The 16,239-nt window shown below is 35.9% G+C and overlaps 1 protein-coding gene across 1 annotated transcript in view; it reads left to right on the top strand.

Moving 5' to 3' along the window:
• LOC125647315 (xanthine dehydrogenase/oxidase-like) overlaps positions 1-16,239 on the top strand; it is a 43,236-nt gene that overhangs the window by 26,727 nt on the left and 270 nt on the right. The window contains exons 27-34 of the mRNA XM_056141964.1: positions 758-853; positions 4,244-4,372; positions 4,489-4,563; positions 5,806-5,858; positions 13,108-13,192; positions 13,758-13,844; positions 15,236-15,391; positions 15,926-16,239. The exon at positions 15,926-16,239 is cut by the window's right edge and continues 270 nt beyond it. Coding sequence (XP_055997939.1) covers positions 758-853; positions 4,244-4,372; positions 4,489-4,563; positions 5,806-5,858; positions 13,108-13,192; positions 13,758-13,844; positions 15,236-15,391; positions 15,926-16,093 — 849 coding nt within the window. The 3' untranslated portion in view covers positions 16,094-16,239. The remainder of the gene's footprint in view (positions 1-757; positions 854-4,243; positions 4,373-4,488; positions 4,564-5,805; positions 5,859-13,107; positions 13,193-13,757; positions 13,845-15,235; positions 15,392-15,925) is intronic.

The following is a 16,239-nucleotide window of genomic DNA, read 5'->3' as shown; positions in this document are numbered from 1 at the left end:
ACTTGCTGGTGGATGTTTATCAGACTTCAAATCCTGATGACATTCAAGATTCATGTTGCTTTTGAAATCTAAAGGTCAAGGTCATTATCACACTAGATACCTACTGCGGCTATTCAAAGCTTCATACTTATAAACTATATTAAATACGTGCATGTTTTTGCTTCATGAATGCAAGTGTGCATAATTTTCCAAACTGCAACTCGGCCATACGCACCTTTGATGCGTTTTAGCGATTTTTAAATTTTTTTTATCTGTATTGTTAGAAGACGTGATTATGTATTTATTTCATGTAATGATTGATTTCTGTTGCTTATATTCTGTTGACACCAACAGACAAGTCAAGTTTAATTGAATAAATTTTAAGTGCAAAAAGGTCAAGTGTAGAACACTGTAGCTCATAACAAGCATTGCGACCCCAGTTTTTCTTTTCAGTTTCCGAATTCTTCTTCAACGTAGAAATTAAAAATACATTTCCCAAAAAATTGACATTGCTCCAAATGTCAGGTGCAAACCTCTTTAAGTTTGTTTTAAGAAATTTTTATGACACCTATGTAAATAGGTTTATAATATTACCTTAGTAAGCTTAGAATACATATGTCGATAGTGATAACTTTTACATTTATTTATTTAGTATTTTTGCAAAGATCAAGATGTTTTCAATGGTATAATATATCTGCTGTAGCATTATATGAAATATATGATGGACCAATAGGGATCAGAATAATGTGTCTCAACATATGTTCAATCTCATTTACAGGGTAATGCTTTAGTGCACGTGTACCTGGATGGTTCCGTTAGTCTGTCACATGGAGGCTGTGAAATAGGACAAGGTCTGAACATGAAACTTTTGCAGGTATTCACTCCTTCAGCAAGGGATAAAAAATAATATTTCTACAGTTGAGAAACCATTTTAGTTCAGAAGCAAAAATATCTGGATAATTGAAATGTTTGGATAAATGAATTGCATCTATTAAAGAAAATATGTAACTTTTACTAAAACTGGGTCCCAAAAATTACCATCATAAAGCTGACGTGTTAGAATTGTTGAAAACCTTACTTTGTTAGAATTGATCAGCTGCTGTAACCAGAGTATGGGAGCATGCTTGTCTGTCTACGTGAACCTGTTCTAATTAAGTAAACATACCAGGAAAATATATTTTGTCCTATTGAATTAAATGATGTGACGCCTATTGCGACGTATATTTACAGTTGTCAAACTGAGAGAGTCACTGATATTACTATTTTGCAATCATGTAGACAATTTTTCTACAATTTGTGTATACTCCTAACAAACATCTCGATGCTTTATTCAACTTTTTAACTCACCTGAGCTGAAAGGTCAAGTGAGCTATTCTGATCACCCATTGCCCGTCCGTCTGTCTGTCTGTAAACTTTTCACATTTTCCTTTTCTTCTCCAGAACCACTGAGCCAATTTCAATCAAACTTGGTACACATCATCCTGGGGCGAAGGGGATTCAAGTCTGTTCAAATAAAGGACCATGTGTAACCTTCAAAGGGGAGATAATCACAAATATGCAACACTTGGGTGGGGTCATTTAAAAATCTTCTTCTCAAGAACCACAGGACCAGAAAAGTTCAAATTTACATGAAAGCTTCCTTACATATATAGTGCAGGTTCAAGTTTGATCAAGTCATGGCCCCTGGAGGTTAGGTGGGGCCACAATAGAGGATAAAAGTTTTACTTAGGGAAAATCTTCTCAAGAACCACTGAGCCAGAAAAGTTGACAAGTACATAAAAGCTTCCCGAGCAGATTTAAGTTTATTCAAATCATGGCCCCCGGGGGAAGGGTGGGACCACAATAGGCAAGAAAACTTCCTGATATAGTGCAAATTAAAGTTTGTTCAAATCATGGGCCCCAGGGCCACAATAGGGAATCAAAGTGTTTTATGCTGATATGTAGGGAAAATCTTGCAAAAGTGTTTTTTATCTTGAACAGCTAGGGCTTACATATTTTGTATATACATTTTTTGTGGAAAGACCTTTCCTGTGATGCAATGGTGTTTGATCTTGTTACCTTGACCTGGAAGTTTTACCTAATTTTGATAAAAATCTGATATGTATAATATGTCCTTAACTATTTAAGGTGGCTATTTCATATCTTGTAAATATATTTCTTATGACAAGACCTTTCATTTCATATCATGATCTTTGACCCTGTGACCTTGAAGTCAGAGTTTGACCTACATCAAAGAAAACATAAACTCTTGAATATATTCTGAAATATTTTAGGTGGGACTATCATATTTTGTATGTAGATTCTTTATGGCAATACCTTGTACACAGTGATGTTTGATCTTTTAACCTTGGAGTTTGACCAATTTTAAAAAAAATCTCTGACCTATTCAATATCCTGAACTATTTAAGGTAGGGCTTTCATATTTTGTACATAGGTTCTTTAAGGCAAGGCATTATTATTTTGTGAAGCTTGACCTTGTAACCTTGACCTTAGAGTTGGACCTACTTTTTGAATCTCTAATCTAGTCAATATCTCCTGAATTATTTAAGGTAAAGCTTTTATCTTTGTATATAGATTCTTTATGGCAAGACCTTGTTATACTTTGGTGTTTGATCTTGTAACCTTGACCTGGAAGTTTACCTACTTCTAATAAAAATCTTGCCTATATAATACATTATCTCTTGAACTATTTGAGAAAGAGCATTTATATTCTGTATATAGATTTCTTATGGCAAGGTCTTCATATCTTATCTTGATTTATGACCTTGTGACCTTGGTCTTATCCAGAACAGCAAGATCATGTTAATTATATTGGTGTTGAGGCATCTCTGTTATGTGAATTCATTTTCAGTTATGCTGTGATCCTTTTGGGCTAGGTTGGGGCTGCAATATGGGATCAAAATTTTTCATGGGATGTAAAGATTGATAGAAAGATCTATTGAAAATCACAACAGCTGAACAATAGCAGGGCCTCAGGTGAGCAATGTGGTCCATGGTCCTCTTGTTTTCTGAACTCAAGATGAGGGTTATCAAAATTCTGATATAGAAGGTAATTGGCTTTGCGTCTCGTGTGATCTGATGATCGACGCCTATCAACTTGACGTGATCTGACTCTTCAGATCAAATTACTGTAGTAATAATATATATTTATTTGAAAAGATATTAATTGAATTGTTGCACTTATCAAATGAATTGATGGCATCTTGAAATAATTAGAAAAATCTTAAAAAACTTGAGTTTATGTAAATTTAGTGCTCCATATATATTTTCCACTGAAAGAGGAAATTTGTGTTTATGACATCTTTCCTTCAGGAAATGTCATTTTGAATTCTTCCCAGCATCACTATCATGAAAGTTGAAAGTGATGCTTTGCAGGTGACACTGGTTTTCAATATAATATTTTTGCCTGATTCTGATGAAGCAACGTATATATTTAATATATACACATATTTCCTACAAATTAGATCAGGCACTATCACAAACACATTTTCTTTCAGCAATATCATCATTTTTATGTCCCTGCCACAAAGTGGTCGGGGCATATAGTTTTACCCTTGCCTGTCCTTCCGCAGCTCCCAGTTTTCTTAATTTTTTTTAAACGCCTTGAGATATTGATTTTTGTATTCAGGTGTATATTGATGAGGTATAGATCAAGATTGAGTTTTGTTCCGGTTCATTGATTTTTTTATGGAGTTGTACCCCTTTAACGTAGAAAAAGTACGGTTACGACCAGTTTTCTGGTCTTTTTTAAAATTTGAATACCTTGAGATATTGAACTGAGTTTTCTATGCAGATGTATATTGATGAGTTACAGATTGAGTTTGAGTTTTGTTCCTGTCCGTTAATGCTGATGGAGTTGTGCCCCTTTAACATAGAAAATTTAATGTATTTATTGTATAGTGGCTGTTAAAACATATAAAGGATTGTTGTTGCATTCTTCATTGTTCACATGTGTGTAACATACAATCTAAATACCACATTCAATGCTATATACTTAGATGGATTTCATACATTTGAATTTACTGCAGGCAGGGGATTTCGTGCCGTGCCTACACATCTACATGTAGTTTTATTATTAGTTTAGCACCTTCTAACGGGTGATGGTTTTTCTGCAGAAAGGTTATAGACGTTTGTGAGGAGTATACAAACATTGGGATGATCCAAACTATGCGATATGACAATGATCTTTGAATAATTCTGATTTATAAGTTCTTTTTATTTTTGGTAGAAAAAGAGGGTATCATACAAATTTGATTCTCTTTAGATTGCCTCTCGAGCTCTTGGAGTTCCTTTGAGTAAGATCTACACGAGTGAGAATTCAACACAGACAATTGCCAATGCTGTTATAACTATGGGAAGTAGTACCACGGATGTCATAGGAACAGCTGTGTTGGTGAGTGCAGATCTACAAATCTAAAATGAGGATATAGGTGTACATTGAGGGTAGATTTACACATTTGTAATTTGGTGAACTGATAAGGATTGACGTTTTTTTTCTCATTATTCTAGAATGCATGTACCGAGTTACTAAGCCGACTGCAGCCAGTGAAAGAGAGGAAACCAAATGCATCATGGGAAGAAATAGTATGTTAAGAAATACATTCAATTTGTATGAAAGAGTGAGTCTGCTAAACATTATAAACCAATAATTTACACAAAAATCAAATCAATAATTTTAAATTTCTATATTTTTGTTGACTCTTCCTTTCCTTTAAACATTTTTCTTTCTTTAAATTTCAATTTTAGTTTTTAATTCCATGCATCGTAATTAAGCATATGTCTGATTAATCTAGGAGGGCATGTTGTTTACGTTGATTTCTCATAGACTTTAAATGATGTGTGTGTATAACCCTTTTCAATTTTGCACCGGGGGAGGGGGGGGGGCATATGTGTTTTACAAACATCTCTTGTTTTACTTGGAACTATCAAACTCTGCTAACTCTGAAACAGACATGGAATTATATCCCAGGTTTTTTGTAGAATGCAAGTGAATTACATCATTGACATCTCAATAAATCATTTCAACTGTAACTCATAAATTAAGCATTAAACCTACACTTGCCAAAATATTATTGTGTACATATATGGTTTTGTCAGTCCTATAAGCCTGAGAAAAGGTTAAAGGGGTTTACATTGCTTACTTTTAAGTCTTGCACGCTAATATATTTATACTGAACATACACTTGATGACTCCACCTTCTTATTTAAATGATGCAATGACTTGCAGAGCCATACTGGCAAAATCGGGATTTTGCATTGAAGTATGCATTTCTATTTAATTGATATTGCATATAGATATTGAGAATCTCTCAAAAACAACTTTTAAACTTATCTATTTGTAATACACTGAGCTTTTTTTACTATTAAAGATGTAACAGTGCTCTAATTCAAAATTGGTGAAATTGAAGGATAGAAAGGGGACAAATTAAAAAGTTTAGCGGACTCTTTTTTTTTTTTATGCAATATAACAGTAGTTTGACCTTCATTCTTTCTTCTTCTCCTTAGTTCACATTGAATGTACATGTTGATATTTGGATGAGTATGTAATGAAAATGACTGGTTGTGGTAGCTCATTGGTAGAGAGTTCGCTTTGTAACCAAGAGGTCGTGAGTTCAAGCCCTGCTTGTCATGGCCACGTCAAACATGGTGATTGCTCCTTTGCTAAGTGCTCAGCATTTGGATGTGAGAATCATGATTCTTTCATCTGATGATGTTTCAATATGAGTTTTAAAAAAATTGATGGCATGTAAAAGAAACAAACCACCAAACAAAATGTGCATCAGGTTGGGATAACAAAATTTAATTAATTTTGAACAAAACTTTCAGATCAGAGATGCGTACTTTAACAGAATAAGCTTGTCTGTCATGGCTCATGGAAGGTAATTCATTATTTCATTTTTATACGCTTTTTAAAGACGGGACACATTATGGTATAGCGTCATCAGTCTGTCTGTCTGTCTGTCCGGACCTTGTGGGCAAGATACAGACCAAACAGTAAGCTCCAGGAATTTACAACTTGTACTTTTGATCATCATGATGAGAGGAAGATGCCTATTGTTTTTCAAGATCAAAGGTCAAGGTCGTAGTATCACTTAGTAGAAGGAAACCCTTGTTGGCAGGATTCAAACCGAACCATAATCTCCAGGATGTTACAACTTAGAATATTTAATCACCATAATGAGAGGAAGATGCCTCAAGGTTAGAAGTCAAAGGTCGTAGTATTACTTGGTAGGAAAACCTTGTAGGCAGTATACAAACTGAACTGTTGGGGCTAGGACTGTAAAACTTTGTACACATAACTTTATGCCAAGTGGAGGATGCCTATTGTTTCATAAGGTCAAGGTCGTAGTAGCAGGATGCAGACCAATATGTTGGGGCAAGGACCATCAAACTTGATACACATAAATCTTATGCCAAGTGAAAATATTACATAGAGAGTACATGATTGGTCTTGTTTTTACAATGCAAAGAAAGTATTTCACACCCTGATGATCGCTGATACTACTTGAAGCCAAGTTCTACAAATCATGATGTAAGTAAAGCACCCTATATTAGCTTTTCATGGGTGTATTATATACCATTGGTTGTACTCTTGTTATTTCCATTTCCATTTAAATCACTTAAGATTTTAAAACTGTATCCTCCCTTTCAGCTCACCTGAGCAAGTGAGATTTTTTTATCATCTATTGTCTGTTGCCGGTCTGTCCATCAGTCTGTTTGTTAACTTACCGCATTTTGATGTCTCCCCTCTTTCAGAGGGAGACATATTAATTGAACAGTAGATATGCCCACCTAGGGACGTCTAAACTCCTGGCTGAAGTGGTTTAGCCAACTGATAGCAAAAACAATGGGGAATATACACAAACTTCCCTCCAACTATATTGGGTTCAAACCATTACCGTGGAAACAAATCCCATAACACCAACTTGATTTACCCATTTATTGATAACATTGAATGTCATTACCAGCTGAACACAAGCTGTGCACACAACAGGAAAGTGAAGGTAAATGGCCGCATTACTTACTAAATACCCAGGTCTGGGGGGAACAACCAAGCATCCAACACACAAGGTGCATAACGGGCAAAATGGGGGCCTTGTGTTGGGAACAAGTGCCAATGGAGTCCCATGTATAGAAACAACATGTGGACAGGGGTTGCATTGGTTGACATATCTGTTTACCCTGTTTCCCAAAGAATTGCTTCCTGGTTGATAGTACTGCTGACACTGAGTACTCCAAGGAAAGCCGGATCCCCTCCTGTTAAAAGAGGTGGAGGTGGCCCCGGTCTGGCAGACACACGTGGACCCCAATTTACATTAGGGGTATTCTTTCCCCAATAAACATATTAACACCTGAGGGTTTATTCTTTCCCCAATAAACATATTAACACCCGAGAGTTTATTCTTCCCCAATAAACACCTGAGGGTTTATTCTTCACCCAATACACCACACATGCCCTCCGTCTTGATTGACAGATAGGGGGAAACAGAGGCCAGAATTGTCCCAAAATGCCCCTAAAATCCCCCCTCCCCCCAGACCCGCCACACAATGCGACGAAAAGGAGGTGAAAAACAGGCTGACAAAGAATCACAAATCAGAAGGCATAAAAAATTGTCCAGTTTCAATAGCTACACCGAAAATCCCATTATGCTGCTGGACTGCCTGGCAGGATTTCTTGTGCTAGGACTAGTGGCAATTGGTCACCTCTTGCCTCGATGGTTGAGGAGTATCTGTAATAAGAAAACTGGACGCAGAAACTGTTTCATGGAAAATACACTTAAAAAATTTATGCAAAATAGCTAAAATGAAATGGTTTTGGGAGGGTGGGATTTTCAACAATTGATAGCTGGTGCCACATTTGATAGTGGCGGGTAAATGTTAGAGGAAGTAGTAATGGGTTATTAACTTGTAGTGTTACAGTAGAGACTTCCGGTTAAAGAGATTAGACAAGGTGTACCACAAATGTTTCCCAAACTTGGATTCAAAACTGATATACAAATATCTTGTCAATTAACTAGGATTATTTGTATATAACATCAAATAATCTATATTGTTTTTGTACTTTCTGTCTGTCACAAAATCTTTTGAACACTTCTCCCATATGGCTTATTGGATAGACTTGAAACTTTGTACAATGCTTCATTGCCATTTGTAGATGTGCATTATATTGGTGAGACGGGAGGATCCAATTATTTTCCTAAAAATTTATAGTGGATCTAAAAGGGGTGGAAGATGTAAAATAGCTTGTGAACACTTCTCCTATATGGCTTATCGGATAGACATGAAATTTGTACAATACTTCAATGCCATTTTCAGATGTGCATATTGTAGGGACAGGAGAATCCAGTTGTTATCCTTACATTTATAGTGGATCTGAGGGATAGAGGATGTAAAATAGTTTGTGAACACTTCTATGTGGCTTTCATAATGTCTATGTTCCTGCTCATGCTTTCTCCTCCATACCATGCAGTGCATTAAAGGTCATAGGAGACGGTTTTTAACAATACGTTTTCTCTCCATAATTATCAACTTTGTTTCATAGAATCCTCATAAAAATACTTTTTTAAGATTAATAACGATATTAACTCGAAGAAATTGGAAGTGCAAAGGTAGTCGGAATAGAAAATCGTTACACGATTATCGTTCCTGATTTCCTGAATTTGTGACGTCATAAGAGACCACACTCACATTTGCGAATCAAAACAAAAGCACACTCATAGACGATTTAGTCGCAACTGGAGGAGTTTTTGAATGGGGATCCATAGTTTGTTATACGAGGATATCACTTTGAACTCATAATTAATGCAAATGCCAGCCACATCTACGATTTTTCATTGAAGGACGAACAAGAAGATCGATCAAGATCCTATTTATTCCGAATCGGTAGAAACTGGTTAATGATAAATGTATGATAATTTCAGACTATATTCTCTAATGACAATAAGAGAAATATAGATAGTTATTACTTACGCTTTCTAACCCCATGCAGACACAGTGACACAGCATCATTTTTCCCTCAAGGTGGGTGGTGGTGGTGGTCAAATTGAAGGTTAACTGAAAAAAAAGGTGGGCACCCCCTCATCTCCCTTTGGTTTTATGTACCCAAGTCCCACCCTGACTTGGATATATTTTATAGCCAGATCGAAATTTACTTTACACACATCGCGAGCGCCGTTTTTTAAAATTTATTTTCATAGGATTTTTACAAGTATCGTGTGCAGCTATTTTAGTTTAACAGGTGAATCTAATAAATATAAATGGATTTAACATTCTATTACAATAAAATTTGCGAAATTAGGGCCTATATGAAAAATAATTTACCATCAAATTAGCCGCTATAAGGACTCTTTCTTGCATATAATGGTTGGAACTGGAAGCCAGAGGAAGAACGAATTCTTCGTTTGGACCAGTTATAGAAGGAACTGTCGATAAATCCAAATGTTCTGACTGTTTTTGTAGGCCATGCGTTATGGACGAGTCATACAGACAACTTTAGGTAGCCAAAGAATTCTGGTGTGCAGTCCAGAAAAACTAATTCAAACAGAATAAAACTTTCTAAACAGTTTTGGAATATGTTGAGTCATCGTGGGGTGTGGGACGATGATCGGTTCATAAGCTGTACATAGCCAGAAAATCTGCACAGTACGCAGGAACTCCCGTCGGAAACTGTATGTTTGGCTGTCATACATCGGCGGATACTGGGTATCCGACGAAGGCAGTCAAATGGATACAAGAAAACGTAGAAAAAAGAATAATCTGCCTAATTTATCAATGGCTAACGTTCTCATTTATACAAAATCAATTTATTGAGCTTTAATTCTTACATGTTGATTCATTCAACCAACCAGTTGTTCAAAATCCTCAGCCTTTAACATTATTTTTTGTGTAAAATTTTGACCCTAATAAGGAAACCAACATGCAAATTAGTGCTTCATTTAAGGAAAAAAAAATCATACCCCAACTCTTGTATGACCGTAAAAACTGGTTTATTTCACCTGATGGAAAAACTTTCAATATCGCTCCACGATTTGCTTTGAACATTCTTTTTCACAGAAAAGGGGGGGGGGGGGGTCTGATAATGCAACTTTCAACATATAAAGTTAGACCTATTCATCTTCAATTTATTTACTTATGTATTCAGAGAGAAAAATTCTGATCAGAAGAGCTTCATATAACTATTTCATAGTTTTCATTTCTAAACAAATCAGATCATGTTTATACTAAATTATGAATATCTGTACTACATGTACAGTCATTATATAATATAGTATATGAAACGTTTTGCAGGATTTTCTCGTCTTCGCCATGCTTGCCGTTGGTTTGTAGCCTAGTCGAAAATAGTTAGAACTGCATCTGGTCGAAGATTTAATTTCATAAACCCATTAGTTTTTGCCAAAGCAGAGTGAAACTGATCCTCATCAACCCCTGTAATAGCGTAAAATGATTGTCAAACAACTTTGAGTTCTGTGTTCTCGGTGTAGATTTCACACCCAAGTCTTTCTGAACGTTAGATCATTTAAACAAAAGTATATAGAAATACCTGACTTGCTACATTACAGTTGAATGTAAGCACATCGAACATTTTGACGACTAAAACCCGCAGTTGTTAGTATAAACAAATACATGTACACATTTGCGTCAGGCTGGTCTCTTTTGACATCATCAAGCAAGGGAGATAAGTCATCTTACTATTTTGATACTTCACACCACAGCAACATTTGACGGTCTGTAGCGCCTGTTACCTTACGATTTTTTCTGAATTACTTCTTTACATATGTTAAGTAGTTAAAGAAGAACGCATTTTCGTGCAAAACAATTTTTTTTTGAAAATTGTCTCCTATGACCTTTAAGGGTAGGAGGTTTCATTTGGAACACTTCCAAATTGGGGAGTTGAGGAAACATTTGTTTTTTCATAAAAACAATCTCTAGTTTACATCTTCTCCAGAACCGCAAGGCCGATTTCAACCACACTAGTCTTATCATAAAGCATCTTTGCATGAAGTTTAACACAAGATTTTATTTTGAAAAAGTTTGAAATTATTTTTTTTTTGGACAAAGGAGTTAAGGTGAGGCTACAATTGGGGATAAAATTTACATGAATATAGGGAAATATGTTGTGTAGATTTAAGTTGGGTTAAGTCACGATATGGCTTAGGTGGGGGTCATAATGTGGGTTAAGTCACCATATGGCTTAGGTGGGGGTCATAATGTGGGTTAAGTCACCATATGGCTTAGTTGGGGGTCATAATGTGGGTTAAGTCACCATATGGCTTAGGTGGGGGTCATAATGTGGGGTTAAGTCACTTTATGACTTAGGTGGGAGTCATAATGTGGGGTTACATGTAAGTCACCATATGGCTTAGCTGGGGGTCATAATGTGGGGTTAAGTCACCATATGACTTAGGTGTGGGTCATAATGTGGGGTTAAGTCACCATATGGCTTAGGTGGGGTCATAATGTGAGGTTAAGTCACCATATGACTTAGGTGGGGGTCATAATGAGGGGTTAAGTCACCATATGGCTTAGGTGGGGGTCATAATGTGGGGTTAAGTCACTTTATGACTTAGGTGGGGTTCATAATGTGGGGTTAAGTCACCATATGGCTTAGGTGGGGGTCATAATGTGGGGTTAAGTCACCATATGACTTAGGTGGGGGTCATAATGTGGGGTTAAGTCACCATATGGCTTAGGTGCAGGTCACAATGTGGGGTTAAGTCACCATATGACTTAGGTGGGGGTCATAATGTGGGGTTAAGTCACCATATGACTTAGGTGGGGGTCATAATGTGGGTTCAAAATGTTTTATTGGGAATCAAGAGAGAAACAATCTTTTTAAAATCTTAACTGGACCAGGTTGACTCAGGTGAGTGTTGTGGCCCTTGGGCCTTTTGTTTTAAAAGAGCATCATGTAATCTGTAAAATTCAGTATTTATGTATACAGTTATTATACCCCCCGCAACAAGTTGGGGTGGGGGGGGGGGGGTATACTGGAATCGGGTTGTTTGTCCGTCCGTCCGTCTGTAGACGCAATGGTTTCCGGGCTCTAAAGCGTTATCCTTTCCACCTACCGTCACCATATCATATATATGGACTACCCATGGGATGAAGATGTTCCCTATCAATTTTGGGGTCAAAAGGTCAAAGATCAAGCGCACTGGACATCGAAGTAGCAATATGGTTTCCGGGCTCTAAAGCATTATCCTTTCCACCTACCGTCACCATATCATACATATGGACTACCCATAGGATGAAGATGTTCCCTATCGATTTTGGGGTCAAAAGGTCAAAGGTCAAGCGCACTGGACATCGAAGTAGCAATATGGTTTCCGGGCTCTAAAGCATTATCCTTTCCACCTACAGTCACCATATCATACATATGGACTACCCATGGGATGAAGATGTTCCCTATCAATTTTGGGGTCAAAAGGTCAAAGGTCAAGCGCACTGGACATCGAAGTAGTAATATGGTTTCCGGGCTCTAAAGCGTTATCCTTTCCACCTACAGTCACCATATCATACATATGGACTACCCATGGGATGAAGATGTTCCCTATCGATTTTGGGGTCAAAAGGTCAAAGGTCAAGCACACTGGACATCTATGTAGCAATATGGTTTCCGGGCTCGAAAGCGTTATCCTTTCCACCTATAGTCACCATATCATACATATGGACTACCCATGGGATGAAGATGTTCCCTATCGATTTTGGGGTCAAAAGGTCAAAGGTCACGTGCACTGGACATCGAAGTAGCAGTATGGTTCGGTTTGTCATGCCATTTGTTTTTTACACTCAGAAAAGAGGTAGTTTATACCTATTACCAACACCCTTTGGGAGATTGGGGTAAGCGGGGGGTATTCTTAGTGAGCATTGCTCACAGTACCTCTTGTTTTGTTTTTTTAAAAACCTCAGTTCTAGTACATGTGTATTATTTTATGTCCTTTTCTGTGTATTTATTCTTCTTTGTTTTAGTTTGTTTTTATTGTTTTACATGTAAAGTGCTTTAGGGTTATTGTCTTGATTAGATAAAGTGCTATATAAATGTATGATAATAATGATAATAATAAATGATATATGTTCAAAATGATGGCATATATTAAATACATCCATTGCCTACATTTTCCCCTGCAGACCTGGAGATGGTGGGATATTCTACTATACATATGGTGCTGCTTGCTCAGTGGTGGAAGTTGACTGCTTGACAGGAGAACATCAGGTCAAATAGCATACCTTACTTATATTTCTTTGAAATTCATTTTTGTGTCTTACCACATATATTGATTAATTCAAATTTGAGACCTCTCATCCAGGTATAACCCTATGGTAGCATATATGCACTTCTCCTGTGACTCAAATCACAATTATTTTATTTTGTATTTCAAGACAGGTTATACACTGTAGTTCTTAAAACAAATTTTTCTGATTTAGAAAACTTTGACCTATAATGAGGGGCTTGTTTTACAAAACAACTTACGACAAAGTCGCAAGTCTTAAATTGTATTACACAGTTATTACTTTAAATGAATGAATTAGAACTGTTCTGAGGCTTAATTTTCAACATTTGAAAAAAAAAAGATTTGTATTTGGAGTGAATGATCTTACAATAAACTGGAAAATCCCAGTATGTAAAGTTGGTCGTACGTTCTTTTGTAAAACACGTAGAATTCTTTTTACTTGTAGAAAACACAATGATGACAGATTTTATCATACATGTACATAAGATGGATACATATAATTATCCGGATTGTTTTCTTTATTACCTGTTCAAATTTTTATTTCAGGTGTTAAGCACAGATATTGTAATGGATGTTGGAAGAAGCTTAAATCCAGGAATAGATGTCGGCCAGATTGAAGGGGGTTTTCTACAGGTTAAAAGGAATCTGTTTTTCATCAAGTTTTTAATTTTTCATTCTCCATTTGGGTTGATATGTCTTGGTTGAGTGGGTTTTTCTATGTACTAAAAATAAGCAAATCAACACATGGAGAAGCGCCTTATAAATTGTATATTGATTATATATTGTTTAACGTCCCTCTCAGGACTTTTTCACTCATACTGAGACGTTGCACCTTATATAAAACAAATTACTCAAAGGCGCTTTATAAGGTAAGAAGAGAAATGCAACAATTTGAAATTAAATGACAGTATGACACAAGGTCTTGTATCTGTAAAATTATCAAAATAAAACACTGTAATTAAGATTGATTAAGCTAAAGGTTTTTTATGTAGAGCACTATTCAAAGTATTAGAAATCAACAAATTAAAATATCAAGAAGATTTAGAAACTTAAATTTGGATCAAAAACGGTCATTGGGAAAAACTGGTACTGTGTAAGAAGCTTAAAAGTTGGGGAAAAGCAATGTGTTCTTGAACTTTTTTTTGTTGAAAAACCTGACCTGACATATTATATGATATATCCTGATCTATTTAAGGTAGAGTTTTCATATTTTGTATATGACATGACCTTGTTATTCTTTGGTGTTTGACCTTGTGACCTTGACCTGGAAGTTTGACATAGTTCTAATAAAAGTCTGACCTATTCAATATCAAATAAAGCTTTTATGTTGTGTATATAGATTTCTTATGGCAGATCTTTCCTATCATGCCATGTTCTATGACCTTGTGACCTTGGTCTTATTCAGAAGAGAAAGATCATGTTAGTTACATTGGTGTTGATGCATCTTTGTGTTACGTGAATTCATTTTCAGTTATGTTGTGATCCTTTGGGGCTCGATAGGTAGGAGTCACAATATGGGGTCAAAATTTTTCATGGGAATAAAGATTGATAATAAAAATATTTTCAAAATCAGAACAGCTGAACAAAGTTAGAGCCAAGATGATTCAGGTGAGCAATGTGGCCAATGGGTATGGGCAGTGGAAAGGGTTAAAAAGAAATGTTAATGCAAAATGTACATTTAATTTTCAAAAATATACTGAAATACAAAACAAACCAGCTTAAAATAAAATCAACCCTTTTAAAAACCGAGATTTACTGCACAACATTTTTCTGTGCACAATTGATGCCTTTCATTGTGGAGCTACTGGTTTGCAGCTACATTGGTTTATGGGTTTTTATTGTGAGGTCGATTAGTAAGTTTAAATTGTTAGTAGGTTAGTAAAGTTCCCTTAAGTTGGGATTGTAAAATGTTCGTTTCAGGGATATGGAATGGTAAGTTAGTAAAGTTGGCATTATAAAATGTTCGTTTCAGGGATATGGTATGGTAAGTTAGTAAAGTTGGCATTGTAAAATGTTTGTTTCAGGGATATGGAATGGTAGCCTTTGAGGAATGGAAAGTGAAGGAAAATGGAGAAAGTCCTACCAGCTACAGAATCCCTGATGTTCGATCTCTACCACGTGACTTTAACGTGACTCTTCTCAGCAACTGTCCAAAAAAGACGATGGTCTACTCCTCAAAGGTAATGACCTTTGGTAGCTTATTTTATGTACTATATAGAATATTATTGTGATGAACAAATAATTATGTAAGTAGCATATGGATATAAGCCTTTGAAATATTTTGTGTTGATACCCTAGTATTTCAACTCCCTTGATGATTTCAAAAACACCAGTTTTCCATCGCATAACAACCACAGATAATGTTACAAGTTTACAAATTTTAATTGATGATTGTAAAATTTGTTTTATTGCTAACATCAGTTGCTATCGTAAATTTCACGGTAATGATTACTGTAGTGAAAAGGAGTTACTTTTGAGTTAATTACTTTTGTAAAGTACATTCATTTACAAATGTAGTAAAAATTTAATTAACCACTTATCACTTCAATTTTTGAAGTGTTCCATCCATTAAGCTAACAAAAATTAATGATAAAAAACAACAATTAAATCTTTTTGAAAAACACAAATAATTTGCAATGTTGAACAGGTTTTTGTTGTCATGATACAACACTGTGATTTATAGCCCGAGTTATATCATTTGATGGATTTCACAGGGAATTGGAGAACCTCCTCTGCTGCTAGCTGTAACTGTACATAAAGCAATCAGGTCAGCCATACTAGCAGCAAGAAAAGACATGGGTCTGACTGACTTCATCCAACTGGACTGTCCAGTAACTCCAACCAAAGTGCTAGAGGCCTGTCATAAAAAAGTGCCTATTTGACATAACCAACCAGTGTCTATATGAAGAAAGCATATTGGGGCAAAATGATGTACCTTGGATACAGAAAAAAAAAATTATAAGCATACATTTATGTATAATCAGTTTATAACCAAAATAATGAGATGAAATATGATTGGTATTGGTGA

Source organism: Ostrea edulis, chromosome 6 (assembly GCF_947568905.1).
Source record: "Ostrea edulis chromosome 6, xbOstEdul1.1, whole genome shotgun sequence".
Lineage (NCBI taxonomy): Eukaryota > Metazoa > Mollusca > Bivalvia > Ostreida > Ostreidae > Ostrea > Ostrea edulis.
Note: the sequence above shows the minus strand (reverse complement) of the source record. Positions and strands in the feature narration are given on the sequence as shown.